Source organism: Pongo pygmaeus, chromosome 2 (assembly GCF_028885625.2).
Source record: "Pongo pygmaeus isolate AG05252 chromosome 2, NHGRI_mPonPyg2-v2.0_pri, whole genome shotgun sequence".
Taxonomy (NCBI): Eukaryota; Metazoa; Chordata; class Mammalia; order Primates; family Hominidae; genus Pongo; species Pongo pygmaeus.
Window position 1 is genome coordinate 62379882 of NC_085930.1, and position 14331 is coordinate 62394212.

General features: G+C 40.5%; 1 protein-coding gene across 22 annotated transcripts in view; it reads right to left on the reverse strand.

The window, feature by feature from the left end:
* TMCC1 (transmembrane and coiled-coil domain family 1) overlaps nucleotides 1-14331 on the reverse strand; it is a 244635-nt gene that overhangs the window by 8153 nt on the left and 222151 nt on the right. For all 22 annotated transcript variants that reach the window (XM_063662660.1, XM_063662661.1, XM_063662646.1 and 19 more), the window contains one exon: nucleotides 12499-13433. In XM_063662660.1, the coding sequence (XP_063518730.1) occupies nucleotides 12499-13433 (935 nt within the window). The remainder of the gene's footprint in view (nucleotides 1-12498; nucleotides 13434-14331) is intronic.

Sequence of the window (14331 nt, forward strand, 5' to 3'; positions counted from 1 at the left end):
TGCCACCTGGCAAGTTTCTGTTCACTTTCTTCCTTTCTCCTTCAATTGATGGATGCTCACAGAAACATTAGGACATAAAACACAAATGTGAACGCAGTTTTGCTTTTCACTATATGTATGCATATGAAACTCCTGAGCCCTAGGCAAAACTACAAAATAGGCTGATTTATGCCTTCACTCCCACAACATGGACTTCCTTCCTACTGCAGAAACAGTTCACGGGAGCAGGAAGGCTGTTGTGATCCTTTCCTCATCTTCTCACCTGACCTTTCATAATATACAGACACTCTTTGACTTACGATGGGGTTACTTCCTGAAAACAATATTTCCCATTTATGATGGGCTTAAATCAAACCATTGTTGGCCAGGGACTGTCTGTACAACAACATGTATGTCACCCTAGCAAGAATAATTCCCAGGACTGGGGCCTGAGATATTCTCTAGCAGCAGCCTGTGGGCTCTGACTTGGCTTTGACCTTATCTGCCTGGCCTTTTTTGTCCAGACCCAGTATGAAGACAGCAAAATACAAGGCATGCTTATCTTTACAAATAGCATGAGGCAAGAAAGAGGTGAAACACAGCAGACTGAATTCAAAATGATCTTGACAGATTCAAGTGCAGCCAAGACTTTACCAGGGATTAATTCTATAGAAATAGGGAACTACTTCCTACTGCTGAATTCAGGTATCAGAGCTCATGTAATGAGGGGGTAGCTTGTTCTTTGTAACTCCACAGAACTAAGGAGTTAAGTCTTACAAATAGTTCGGTCTTTAGTTCAGTTGTAGAAAGAACTTTCTAATAGCTATGTCTAACAATGAAAAAAACTATCTTAGAAAATGAGACCCTGCTACCCGAGATATTCAAGGAGAGGCTGCTTGTCAGGGATGTTGCAGAAATAAATCCTCTATTGAAAGAGATTTAACTAGACCTCTGAGATCTTTTCTAACACTTAGAGTTTGATTCTTTGTAGTCAGGGAATTTGTTTTCCTTTTTCTTTCTTTCTTTTTTTTTTTTTTTTTTAAGAGATGGGGTCTTGCTCTATCACCCAGGGTGGAGTGCAGTGGTGCAATCATGGCTCACTGCAGCCTCAAATTCCAGAGCTCAAGGGATCCTCCCACCTCAGCCTTCTGAGTAGCTGGGACTACTGACATGCACCACCAAGCCTGGCTATTTTTTTTATTTTTTATTTTTCAGAGACAGGGTCTCACTATGTTGCCCAGGCTGGTCTTGAACTCCTGAGCTCAAGCAATCCTCCTGCCTCAGCTTCCCAAAGTGCTGAGACTACAGGTGTGGGGCACCACACTTGGCTATTTTCATCTTTCAAACTACAGATACTTTAAATGTTTGTGGTATATTTGCCTTCACAACGTATTGTTTTTAACAACAATAAAGGGGGGTAAGGAGGTACACAAAATAGTGGTAATTTAAGAGCTATGTAAAATCAGTTGTGAAATATTGGGATTCATTTGGTGTGTGAGGTGGTGAGGAATATATATGAATCAGAGAATACTTGCAAAAGTCCTCAGCACTTATTCCCAACACTTTTGAACCTTACTATAAACCAATGTTTATCATAAGAAGGTTGCAAACCTGTCAAAGGTTCTGGAAGTCATTTTCAAACTAGATTTTGGTTCATCCCATATTATGTTTAGAGGTGCTCCATCTTCACTCCTGCCATTCTGCACCTAGAAATGTTTTCACAATGCAATTTGTACCAGCTAATGCATCTGCTCAGTCCAGGTTTTGGATTAAAATCCCAGCTCTGCAACTCGCTAGCTTGGGTGATCCTTTTCATCCATCTATAAAGAGGAAATCTACCTACTTCAAAGGGCAATTGCAAAGATTAAAGGAGAAGACAGACATCAAATACCTGGCACACAAGAGGTGCTCTGTGAGATAGATATATCACAAATATACATTTGGTTTCATTTTTCTCTTTTGTGAGTATCCTAGTTCTCCCCAACAATCCCTAGTGAGGTAGTTCAAAAAGATTGCTTGTTGACTGCCACATAGTCTTACTCCACTGTTCACTGATTCCCACTTCTGACTTTTTGCTCTAAGCCTTTTTTGTTGTTGTTTGTTTGAGACAGGGTTTTCTCTGTCGCCCAGGTTGGAGCGCAGTGGCATGATCATGGCTTATTGTGGTTTCAATCTCCTAGGCTCTAGTGACCCTTCCACCTCAGCCTCCCAAGCAGCTGGGACTACAGGCATGTGCCACCACGCCCGGTTAATTTTGTTTTTGTATTTTTTGTAGAGACGGAGTTTCGCCATGTTACTCAGGCTGGTCTTGAATTCCTGGACTGAAGTGATCTTCCTGCCTTGGCCTCCCAAAGTGTTGGGATTACAGGCATGAGCCACTGTCCATGGCCTTAAGCCTTCATTTCTTTATGTCCACTTTCCCAATTTTATATATTTTGACATTTTCACTGTTTCCAGTATATTTATGATGTTTTTCCTATGACATCACAGAAATGGGTTTACTGGGCACACACTCCATCCTCCTCAATCCTAGACACAAGCCTTTCTTACTTCTTATTTCATACATCTAGGTTCCCGCCATTTCCCTGGCTCAAGTTTGCCAGATAATTCAAATAGTTCCATGCACTGGCCTGTTCCAAACTTTCCTTTGTATTGGTGAAACTATCTACCTATGTATGTGTGTGAGGAAAGGTGTCTCAAGTAATTTTTATTTTTTTATTTTAGAGATAGAGTCTCACTATGTTGTCCATGCTGGAGTACAGCGGTTATTCAGAGGCATAATCATGGTGCACTGCAGCCTCAAACTCCTGGGCTCAAGTGATCCTCCCATCTCAGCCTCCTGAGTAGCTGGGACTACAGACCTGTGCCACTGTGCCCAGCTCAAGTAAATTTTATCAAATTTTTTCAAATCTCCAGAAAGAGTTATATAGAAACTGCTAATCCTCACCATGCTCTTACAGAAAATAAAGTCCTTTAGAGGTTGAACAATTTATTCACAATTACATGGGAAATTAACAGCAAGTTCTCCTCAAGCTGAGTCTTCCCAAATAAGAAAATATAACTATTGTTCACAGAGATAATGCTTTGTTAGCAAGCGGCTAAATAGCAAAGCAGCATTTGGGTAAGTAGAATGATCTCAGCAGATGAAATAGACAAACATGGAGACCAATCTGGGCAAAATAGCAAAACCCTGTCTTTACAAAAAATACAAAAATTAGCTGGGCATGGTGGCATGCACCTGCAGTCCCAGCCACTCAGGAGGGTGAGGTGGGAGAATCACTTGAGCCCGCGAGGTCAAGGCTGCAGTGAGCCGAGACTGTGTCACTACCCTCCAGTCTGGGTGACAGAGCAAGACCCTGTCTCAAACAAACAGAAAAACCCACAAACAAAAACAGGAGGCCCAGAAGGATGCAGTGACTCCCTAGTTAGTAGTGAGGTTTAATAAGGATCTGAACCAATTGGCTTGTGCCTGTTATTAGATTATTGTCTTTTTAAAAACTTTTCGACTGGGCAAATTGCTTGACCGCCGGAGTTTCAGACCAGCTTGGACAACATGGTAAAACCCTGTCTCTACTAAAAATACAAAAAAAATCAGGTTGGCGTGGTGGCATGCGCCTGTAATCCCAGTTACTCGGGAGGCTGAGGTGAGAGGACTGCTTCAGCATGGAAGGCAGAGGTTGCAGTGAGCTGAGATTGTGCCACTGCACTCCAGCCTGGGTGACAGAGTAAGACCTTGTCTTAAAGAGAAGACAAAAAATTCTGTATTGTTAATCAAATGCAAATAACCAAAGGAAAAAAAACACCTGTATTCTAGTTCCCACTGACTTCCCACTATCCCCATTACTAATATTATAATCTTCTTGGCATACTTTATTTTCTAGTGTTTACTTCCTGTCTAAATTCTAAAATGGAGAAACCAGGTACAAATACCTCTATCTTCTCATTAAATATTAACATCAAGCCAAAGAGTAGGGGAGAAAAAGGGAAGATACATATTTTATAGACTTTCATATGTGAAAGTCTTGGGTTTTTTTTAAACCAAGAACTCTGCTTTAAGGAATTTTAACCCCTTTACAGGATGCTAACTAGAACTCTCCAGACACAAAGCCAGGCAGGGGAGATGGTGGGTGGGTGGGAGGTTCTTAATCATACAAGAACAGTCATGCCTCACTTAATGATGGGGACACATCTTGAGAAATGAGTTGTCAGGTTATTTTATCACTATGTGAACACCATACAGTGTACTTACACAAATATAGATAGTACAGTCTATGATACACTTAGGCTGTATGGTATAGTCAATTGTTCCTAGGCTACAAAGCTGTACAGCAAGTTACTGTACCATAGGCAACTGTAGACAGCTGTAATACAATAGTGTTTGTGTATCTAGACATACCTAAACATAGAAAAGGCACAGTAAAAATATGGCATTACAGGCTTGGTAGTGCGTGCCTATAATCCCAGCTGCTCGGAAGCTGAGGCACTGAAACCGTGAGGCAGAGGTTTCAGTGAGCCGAGATTGCACCACTGCACTCCAGCCTGGGCAAGAGTGAGACTCCATCTCAAAACAAAACAAAACAAAACAAAAACGGCATTATAAACTTATAAAACAACTGTCTTATATGTTGTTGATCAAAATGTCATTATTCAGCACATGACTATGTGTGATTTTGGCTGGCAAATGATGTTTATGCACCTCCGCTTGGATTATAAGTAGCATGAGATTAATAATCTTATTTTAAGGATTTTTACTCAAGGTCCTTCCTAAATTGTTACAACCCAAAGAGAACCTGGACACTTAAATACGGCATGAGCTTAACTATCAGCAAACAGAAAGCCTTTGCATTGTAAGATTATTTTTTCTAAAAGCAAGTATCATATTTTGGTAGATGAAATTCATCCCCCACTGGAAGCAAAACCTGTTCTATCTACAAAGTATTAAACACATCAAGATTTTGTCGTAGGTAAATAATTCATAAATAAATACTAAACTTGAAAGTGTTTTGGTCAGTAGGTCAACACAGTAGTCAACTTCCTAGATCAGAGATGAGCCAGGGGCCCTTTGTGTCAAATTACTGATGAATGGGAGCCTGGGTGAGTGCACAGCCTGGGAATGCTTTGACCTAAAGCATTCCTCTTTGGGTGTGGCTCAAAAGTTTGGAGCCATCTCTGAGAACCAATGGTGCTTCCCTAGTTCGGCAATAGGTCACTAGCGCAGGATGGCTGAATAAACTTGTGGAGCAGGTATTGAGAGAAACAGGAAGAACTAGGTCCCAGGAAAAACACCCACAGGCAACTATGGGAGAAGAATGGACTATTTCCCAAATGCATACCAGAGACCCAAAATAGCTTCTGCCAGTGTTTGACCAGAGTAGAGAGACACAGCTAGGGTAGGGAGTATGACTTGTGGTGAGAGTTTGAATAGATTCCTAGCTGAACTGGGGAGAGTGGATTTTTTTCTCCTTACCTTTTGTTACCTTTTTTGTGTTGAAGCCTGAAAAGAAGCTAAAAAACACTGAATTAGCCTTCAGTTGAAAAGGGGAAAAGATATCAGTCCCCCACAATATTTCAAGGGTAGGCAATGAATTATCTTAAAGACAAGAAAACAGTAAATATCTAAATAATACAGGAAATAAATAAAAACTAGAGGGGCTTTCTGGGCAACTTGCAGACTCGGTAATGACAGCTTTCTAACATTCTGGCACAACCCAGATCTTTGTATTCCCCTAGAAAAAATGGAGGAGGAGGGAGCATTTGTTGAGCTCCTACTCTAAACCAAACATCACACTAGGTACTTCCATATATGTTATCTCCTTTAATAACTTCAACAACCATGTACAATAAATATCATTACATTTTTACAGAGGGAGAAACTAAGGCTCAGATGAGTTACGTAATCTACTCAGAGCTGGCAAGCAAATTCAAGTTTGTCCACTCCAAGGAATAAGGGTTAATTAATTAATCCCCTCCATCCCTCTTTAGTGGCTAAATGCTAAACTGGGATGAGCTCACCCATAAATCTCTTTTATGGAAGATAGTATACGTCATATTTCCTAATTGGGATTTTGCTTCTCTCATAAATGAAGGGCTAATTTGATTCAGTATCCTCAGTTTCTATTTCAAACTTATTGTCCAAATCTAGCCTACATATCCTCTGGAGATTCTCAGATCACTTTTCAGTTGACAGGTCTCACACGTAGAATAAAGGGGCTAAAACAGCTACCTCTGAGCATACATCTGTCTTATGTCCAATGATGGTCAAATCAACTAAAATTATATTTAAACAACCATTTGTTTAGTTAGAACTCTAACAGCCTGTGCCTAATTGGGTCAGCCTAGTTACTAACTGTTCTACTGCATGTGACAACTGCTCAGGGTGACTGTCTCCTTCTGTATTTTTGCTCTTATGACTCAGTGCAATTTAAAATATCCCTGGGTTTAATACAAACATTCTCAGAAGCCGATTTCCAAAGGACAGTAATCCCCTTCAAATACAAGCTTTCAAAATGGCATTAATGCTCATCAACACCTGGGGTTTTTTTAGCCTGCCCTACATGACACTGCTTTATACAGGCTACAGTAGCTCAGTAGGATTCCAGGCCAGATCCCCTAAGAAAAAAACTATCAAAGAAACCAGCAAAATTCTCAATTAATGTTTTCCTAGCTCTCTCTTATTTTCAGTACATTTCGCCACAGCTGAATTTTTCCTTTTGGTAGCCTATTAATATATTTACACTCACTACAGGAACAGAACTAATCCTCAGTTTCTAGCAGCAAATTAAATATATGTAAAACCATTTTACTGTGTGACCTGGAAAAAGTCACTTTATCTTTCTGAGCTTCAGTGTTCTCATCTGTAAGTGAGATTAATCTAGATATCTAAGGGTCCCTTCTACTTCTGAAGTACTGTGAACCCAGCTGCCACTAACAAACATGGGATGAAGAAACTAACTGGACAAGAATCTGAAGTTGGCACAGGTCTCATCACTTAAAAAAATTTCTAAACCTTGTCTCCTGCCTTCCCCAAATACATGATCTCACTCATAGCTGAATGCACAATGGTAAAACTCAATACCTAGTCACTAGTCAAAGGTTGAGGTGGAGTTCAGATCCAAGCTCTGCTACAATGGCTTCCTGGGCTAAGTGCATGTGGGCAATGAAAAAATAATGTGTCAGTCATGGTACAATTACGTGGGTGAAGAGAGAGAGACTGTGCTCTATAGGCTTTGGAATGCTTCTGATTATTCCAGAGTTAAGCAGATGGTCTTGGGCAACTATCTTCACTTGGAGCTACTCACTCGGGTAGACAGCAATGGAAACACATTAAGCGAAGGACATTATTGAGAAGGGATTCTGAGAAGGGGAAATAATGACTGGAGTAGGGATTTCCTTAAGAAGCTTTCACCTATTTATTTACACTGCTGTACTGGCCTAGGAAACTTTCCAGAGCTTGCATATTCATAGAATTTTTATAAAATATGTTAAAAACAGTGACTCAACTTTTAGTAAACATTTACTTCAACTTGGGATAGGCCTAATACCCACTGCCAATGCATCTAATGCTTCAGAGAGCTAGACTTTCAACCATATAGATTTCAGGATTGAGCTTTGAAAAAAATCATCCTAGTATGAAAATAACACTGAATTTGAAGTCAGACAAAACTGGGTTTTGAATCCTGGCTTTACCACTTATTGAGTGACTTCTGGCAACTTTTAAAACCCCACTGAGCTTCAATTTCCTCATCTTTAAAATGGGAATAATACAATTTACCTGTAGGGCCTACTGTGAGGATTGGCAAATGTACGTAAAGCATCTAGCACTAGGCACATCACAGGAGTTTAATACTGTTAGTGGTAGTGGCCTTGTCACCATCATCATCAAATAACAAACAGCAACACTGTGCATGGCCTCCCTCTCATCAACTCAGATACTAGTAAAATAAACTAAAGCGTAGAAAAAAAATGTGTCTTGAGCATCCATGCATGCATTAACTGGTTCTTGGTCACAGAAGGATCTGTGAAGTCCATCCACAGCCTACTTTCTTCCTACACAAAAAGCAAAGCCTACAACAGAGTAGAAGTAGAATTAGTAAAGAGAGGCTGCTGCGGGTAGCTCACTAACAGTGTGGAGAAGAAATGGAAAGGAGAAAAAAAACTATAAAAAAAGCAGACAAACTGAAAAAAGCCTAGGGCCATTTACTGTAGAGGCACATAAATGGACAGCTTCACTAACCTAAGAGTATCACTCTAAGCTGAATACTACCATATCTAAGCTCTTTCCATTAAGTTAGATTCAGTGTACTTTATAAAAGAAGGCAGAGAAATTTCTCCAAAATGCTTAAAATGTGAAAAGTTTCAGTGCTTAAAATAGGTTTCTGGCCGGGCATGGTGGCTCATGTCTGTAATCCAAGCATTGTGGGAGGCTGAGGAGGGTGGATCACCTGAGGTCAGGAGTTCGAGACCAGCCTGGCTAACATGGTAAAACCCCACCTCTTAAAAATACAAAAAAGTAGCTGGGCGTGGTGGCGGACACCTGTAATCCCAGCTACTGGGGAGGCTAAGGCAGGAGAATCACTTGAACCCAGGAGGCAGAGGTTGCAGCAAGCCAAGATCGCACCACTGCACTCCAGCCTGGGCAACAAGAGTGAAACTCCGTCTCCAAAAACAAACAACAAAAAACAAAAAGAAAATATATTTCAAAGCCAGGCATGGTGGCATGCACCTGCAGTCCCAGCTACACAGGAGGCTGAGGTGGAAGCACTGCTTGAGCCCAGGAGTTCGAGACCAGCAAGGCAACATAGCAAGACCCTGACTCTTTTTTTTTTTTTTTTTTTTTTGAGACGGAGTCTCACTCTGTCACCCAGGCTGGAGTGCAGTGGCGTGATCTCAGCTCACTGCAACCTCCACCTTCCGGATTCAAGCAATTCTCCTGCCTCAGCCTCCCCCGTAACTGGGACTACAGGCACATGCCACCATGCCTGGCTAATTTTTTTTGTATTTTTAGTAGAGATGGGGTTTCACCATGTTAGCCAGGATGGTCTCAATCTTCTGACCTTGTGATTTGCCCACCTCAGCCTCCCAAAGTGTTGCGATTACAGGTGTGAGCCACTGCGCCTGGCCAGCAAGACCCTGATTCTTTAAAAAAAAAAAAAAAAAGACTTCAATTTGTAGAAAAATTTTATTTATGTGAAAGCATTCAAAGATCAACAAAATTAGATGAATATGTTTACTGTATAAAGCCATATATAATGGAGGGGAAATCTCTATCTGTTTTATACAAGGAATTATTGGAACAACAAAAATAAAGTAAAATAGTTGTGACTTTTCTACTCCCTTTTTTGGGGAAAAAAAGGGCTTTCTTTTTTCAAGATTGTGTTTTAAGGAAAAATCATTCTAAAACTGAACTGGGAAAACAAAACAAGTCAGATTACATATTATGTCTTCTCCTTGCCTCCTGGTTTTAACTCTCTTTTTGAAAATTCAAGTTTTCTTCATTCTGTCTTCATTCCATAAAACTAGTCATTTACTTACTAGAAATAACCCAAAGTGCAATGAGGGTCACTTTAACAATGTACTTCCTTAAATTTAGTTTAATGATTGTAATGGGTGCTGCATTTGCACATTGCATTAAGTTATGATGAGACGAATTGTTGTTAAAAATTATAGCAAAAAGAAATGTAAACTTGGTTAAAATCCTTTCACTCTTTGTATTTTTTTTAAGGTTTTTATTCCTTAAATGTAAGATGACTACCTAATTTTTTGATGTAAATACATTAAATTCAAAGAGAAAAAAATCAAAAAAAAAAAAAAAAAAAAGAAATGCACTGCTCATTACCTCCTAAATGGCTTGAATTTAATTCCTCTAATGAGGTGTTAATGAGCAGCTAACGTTCTGTCCTATTATGTCTCCGACTTACACTAAATGGATTCAAAGGTGGCTCCTGAGAGACCTATTTCTGATTTTCTTATATCTTGACTTTCTACATCCTGATATGAAGACATAACAAGCTCTATATGAATTTTAAACTCTGGGGCAATTTAAAAACTGCAAGGTATCCATTCAAAATAGAGGAGTTGACGGGGTATGGTGACTAATACCTGTAATCCCAGCACTTTGGGAGGCCAAGGAGGGCAGATCACTGGAGCCCAGGAGTTCAAGACCAGCCTAGGCAATATAGTGAGACTTTGTCTCTACAAAAGAATTAAAAAATGAGCCAAGCGTGGTGGTGCACACCTGTAGTCCCAGCTACTCAGGAGGTTGAGATGGGAGGATCACTTGAGCCCAGGAGGTCGAGGCTGCAGTGAGCCAAGATCGTGCCACTGCACTCCAGCATGGGCAATAAAGTGAGACTCTGTCTCAAAACCAATGTAAAACAAAAACAAAATAGAGGAGTCAAAGTAGGCAGTTTTGTGTGGTTTTAAAAATTTTTTTAACTGACTGTGGAATGTCTTCATGTTCTAAGTGGGGTTAACAGCATCTGTTCCTCTAACATCATTAGAGCACTATGGGGCCAGGCACTGAGCTATGTGCTTTAACCAAATAATTTCACCTAAATGTCACAATAATCTTATAAAGAATGATTACTATTTCTATGTTAGGGATGCGGAAACCAAGACTTAAGAGAATTGAAGAAACTTGCCCAGGTTTTTAAGGCCAGTAAAAGGAGAAGAACTGGAATTTGAACTTGGGAGTTAGGTTTAATATGGTACAAAGAACCAGGTGTTTTACTTTTAGAGTTCATTTGAATATCTGTTATATCACTTATTGAATAAGACACTGTCTTCTCAGTATACTTAAGAATTTATTTTTATTTTTATTTGACACGGAGTTTTGCTCTTGTTGCTGAGGCTGGAGTGTGATGGCATGATCTCGGCTCACTGCAACCTCTGCCTCCTGGGTTCAAGTGATTCTCCTGTCTCAGCCTCCTGAGTAGCTGGGATTACAGGCATGCGCCACCATGCCCAGCTAATTTTGTATTTTTAGTAGAGACAAGGTTTCTCCATGTTGGTCAGGCTGGTCTCAAGCTTTTGACCTTGGGTGATCCACCCACCTCAGCTTCCCAAACTGCTGGGATTACAGGCGTGAGCCACTGCGCCCAGCCATACTAAAGAATTTATAAAACACTTAAATAAAAATAGTAATGTACAGTATTTGCTTTTAGAACTTTATTTCTCCCTCCCACACTCACTTCTCTGGTCTTCTCCCTTGAAGTCTTAAGTTTGAATTGAAGAACAGAAGAGTAAGAAAAGAGGCAGGCTGAATTACTGATTAGAGTTTTCACCATCTGAAAAGAACTTGCTGCTGTAACTCTTCTTAGAGATAATTTATATATGTGAACAATTTGTTTCAGACCCTAAGATTACCTTATAAAAGCAAACTTTTAAAAACACATTTTTAAAAGGCGAAAAGGATATTAAAAGATTATCTGTCCAACTCCTGATAATATTACAGTAGAAGTACTGAGGATTTCCTCTAGTTAATAATCAGGACAGGGCCAGAACCCAGGTCCTTCAAGGCCTAACTTGACCTGTAGCTCCCATAAGACTAGTCCTCAATCTGCAGCATTAGGTGGCCTGTCTCTGGCTAACAAAGTTTGGATCTATCCATAGAGAATTTTTTTTTTTTTTTTTTGAGACGGAGTTTCACTCTTGTTGCCGAGGCTGGAGTGCAATGGTGAGATCTCAGCTCACCGCAACCTCCACCTCCCGGGTTCAAGCGATTCTCCTGCCTCAGCTTCCCGAGTAGCTGGGATTACAGGCATGCACCACCACACCCGGCTAATTTTGTATTTTTAGGAGAGATGGGATTTCTCCATGTTGGTCAGACGAGAATATTATTACTCTCTGCATGTGAAGGTAACAAGGAGAAAGGACACATATTCAGAGTATAGCCAAGAGTGGTCTAATATGAATATGTAGTGTAATATTAAACACAAAAACGAGACCAGCTTCTACCTTTAACAGAGACTATGATTCAAAGCACTTAACCCTTTGAGAATTTTCTAACTCTTGTAGAACCATTTCATGTTTAAGTCCACACTCATTCAAACACTTGTCAATTCATAATAAAGGTAACATTCTTATTTGGATTTGTTTGCAGTCTAATCTTTCTATACCAAGTTGCCCAGATAAGTGTGTTTAAGGCCAAATACCTATAGAAGTCACTACATTTTGCTTGGGTGATATCTTTGATATCTACACAGTTCTAAGAATTACAGATCTTTTGAATTCAATGTAGTACAGTTACAGGCTGCAATGACTGTGTAGTTTTATAATTATAAATAAATAGGTGAAATACTTTAGAAAGCTTGGACTTCATTTTAAAGTTCTAAACTGGCACGAAAGACTGGAGAGTTAGAGCAACGCTTCATCAGGAACTCATGTGGATGTCTTATGACATGCTGAAAGTGCTCTGGACACTCTAGAGAAAGATAAAGACTTTTAAAAGCCATTTCCTCATATCTAAAGGGAGGGGAACCCTACACAAATAATTTCAGATATTAATTCCACGTGACTTACCTATATCGCTCCTCCTGTAAGGTCTGCATTATTAAGGAATAGTCCCTCTGATAATGTTCCTTGAGAGTCTCAAAGGATTCCTCTAGTCTGGCCTGGGTTTCCCGGATCTCCTGGATCTCATGTAGTAGTGCATCAAATCCTGAGCTCTGCATGTCCAGGGTGTTTGTTTTGGAGCTGGATGCTCCTACAGCGATGCCCCCTGTGGTGCTGTTGGCTCCCACTGAGCCTGAAGTGGCACTAGAACAATCTTCTTCACTACCATATTTTGGGCTAGACTGAAAGTTCGAAATCACTCCCAAAGCCTTCCCCGCATCATCCACTTGCCCTTCCTCTAAAGAGTCCTTCAGGTTGGGGATGTTGTCTGCACTGCCAAATTTGTTCCGAATGAGTGAGGCAATCTCTCTGGGCTTTGAGACTACAGCGCCTGCTGCTGAATGGGTGGCCTGGGAGAAGCTGGAAAACCCACCTTTGACACTATCCACCACACCTTCACTGAAGCCAGTCACCTTTGCTCCCACATCCTTCAGACCCTGGTGCATGTCCCTGAAGACATCCTTTGGCTGCCGGGGGATCCCATTCTGCTCCACCTCTCTGAGCTTCCTGTGGTAGTGCTCAAGTTTCTTTTGCAGCTGGAGGATAGTTTGGGCAGATTTCTGGTTCTTCTTCTCAAAGACTTGCTTGATGCGGGCAGCCTGCTGTTTGTCTGCACTGTTGGCAAGCTTCAAGTATTCAGCAACGTTGTCGTCCCGGGCTGTTTGTGCAATCTTGATTTGTTCTGTGAGCTTCAGGATCTTCTGCTGCAGGTGAGCAATGGCAGCCTTTGTGCGCTGAGGGTCTGGTGTTCCATCCACAGAGTCTGTGTGGATGCTGCCATCGGTACTGGAGGCCACTGCACTGGAGGTTTGGGCAAGGCTGCTTACTTCCAACCGTTCGATCTAGTGTAAAAACAAGAGGTAGATGTTAGAAGCCCAAGAGGACTACGTCTCCAAAATCAATGGGCCAAAATGTATTGGAAATATATCTACTCTCAAATCTCAGTAGATAACTGACCTATAAATCCCCCTTGTCCTATGCAAGCCTTGCCTCCCTCTTACATACTGTCCTCATACAAGTACACTTTAAGCAAAACAGATATATGAAAAAAGATCTGCACAGGATATAAGCTGGGGGATTCTTCCTTTGCTAGCGGATTTTTGTGTTTCTTCACACAATAACACTCCCTTAGTGGGTTTAAAGTATGAATTAATTCACTTTCTTTACACATAATTTTTATTCAGAAGAACATCTAGGTAAAACAAGTTGCATCTGCATTCCAATATAATTATATGAAAACCCTGTTGGTGTTCAGACATCACTGTAATTCTGATCCACACTTATAGATTATGGTCACCTAAATATGTCGGCAAGAATAGGTATGTTACTGGCTAGATATAAAAATGCAATTTTTATCATAATGATTTTTATCCAAATCATGTCAAGGGTGATGGATCATTCTATATATTCTAAGGATACTTAAGTGGCAGCTGGAGATGGTTGGAGGCAAGATGGGAAGGTAACTGCTGAAAGTGGCAAAGATGAATGTTACCAAATCAAAGGTGATAACCTTGAGCAAGAAAACTTGAAAACTCAGGGACAGGAACAGTAAGAGCTAAGTTAACAAGTCAGGGACAAAGGTCAGGTCTTTTGGAGCCACATTTTGTGACTTTTATCCAGTAAAAGGTTTTTGTTAGGCAAGGGACTCCAAAGCACATATACTTAATCCTTTCATGTGGGTGAGAACCATTCAAAGGAGTTGAAGAAAAAGACAAGATACTCAGATTTAAAAGCATAAGT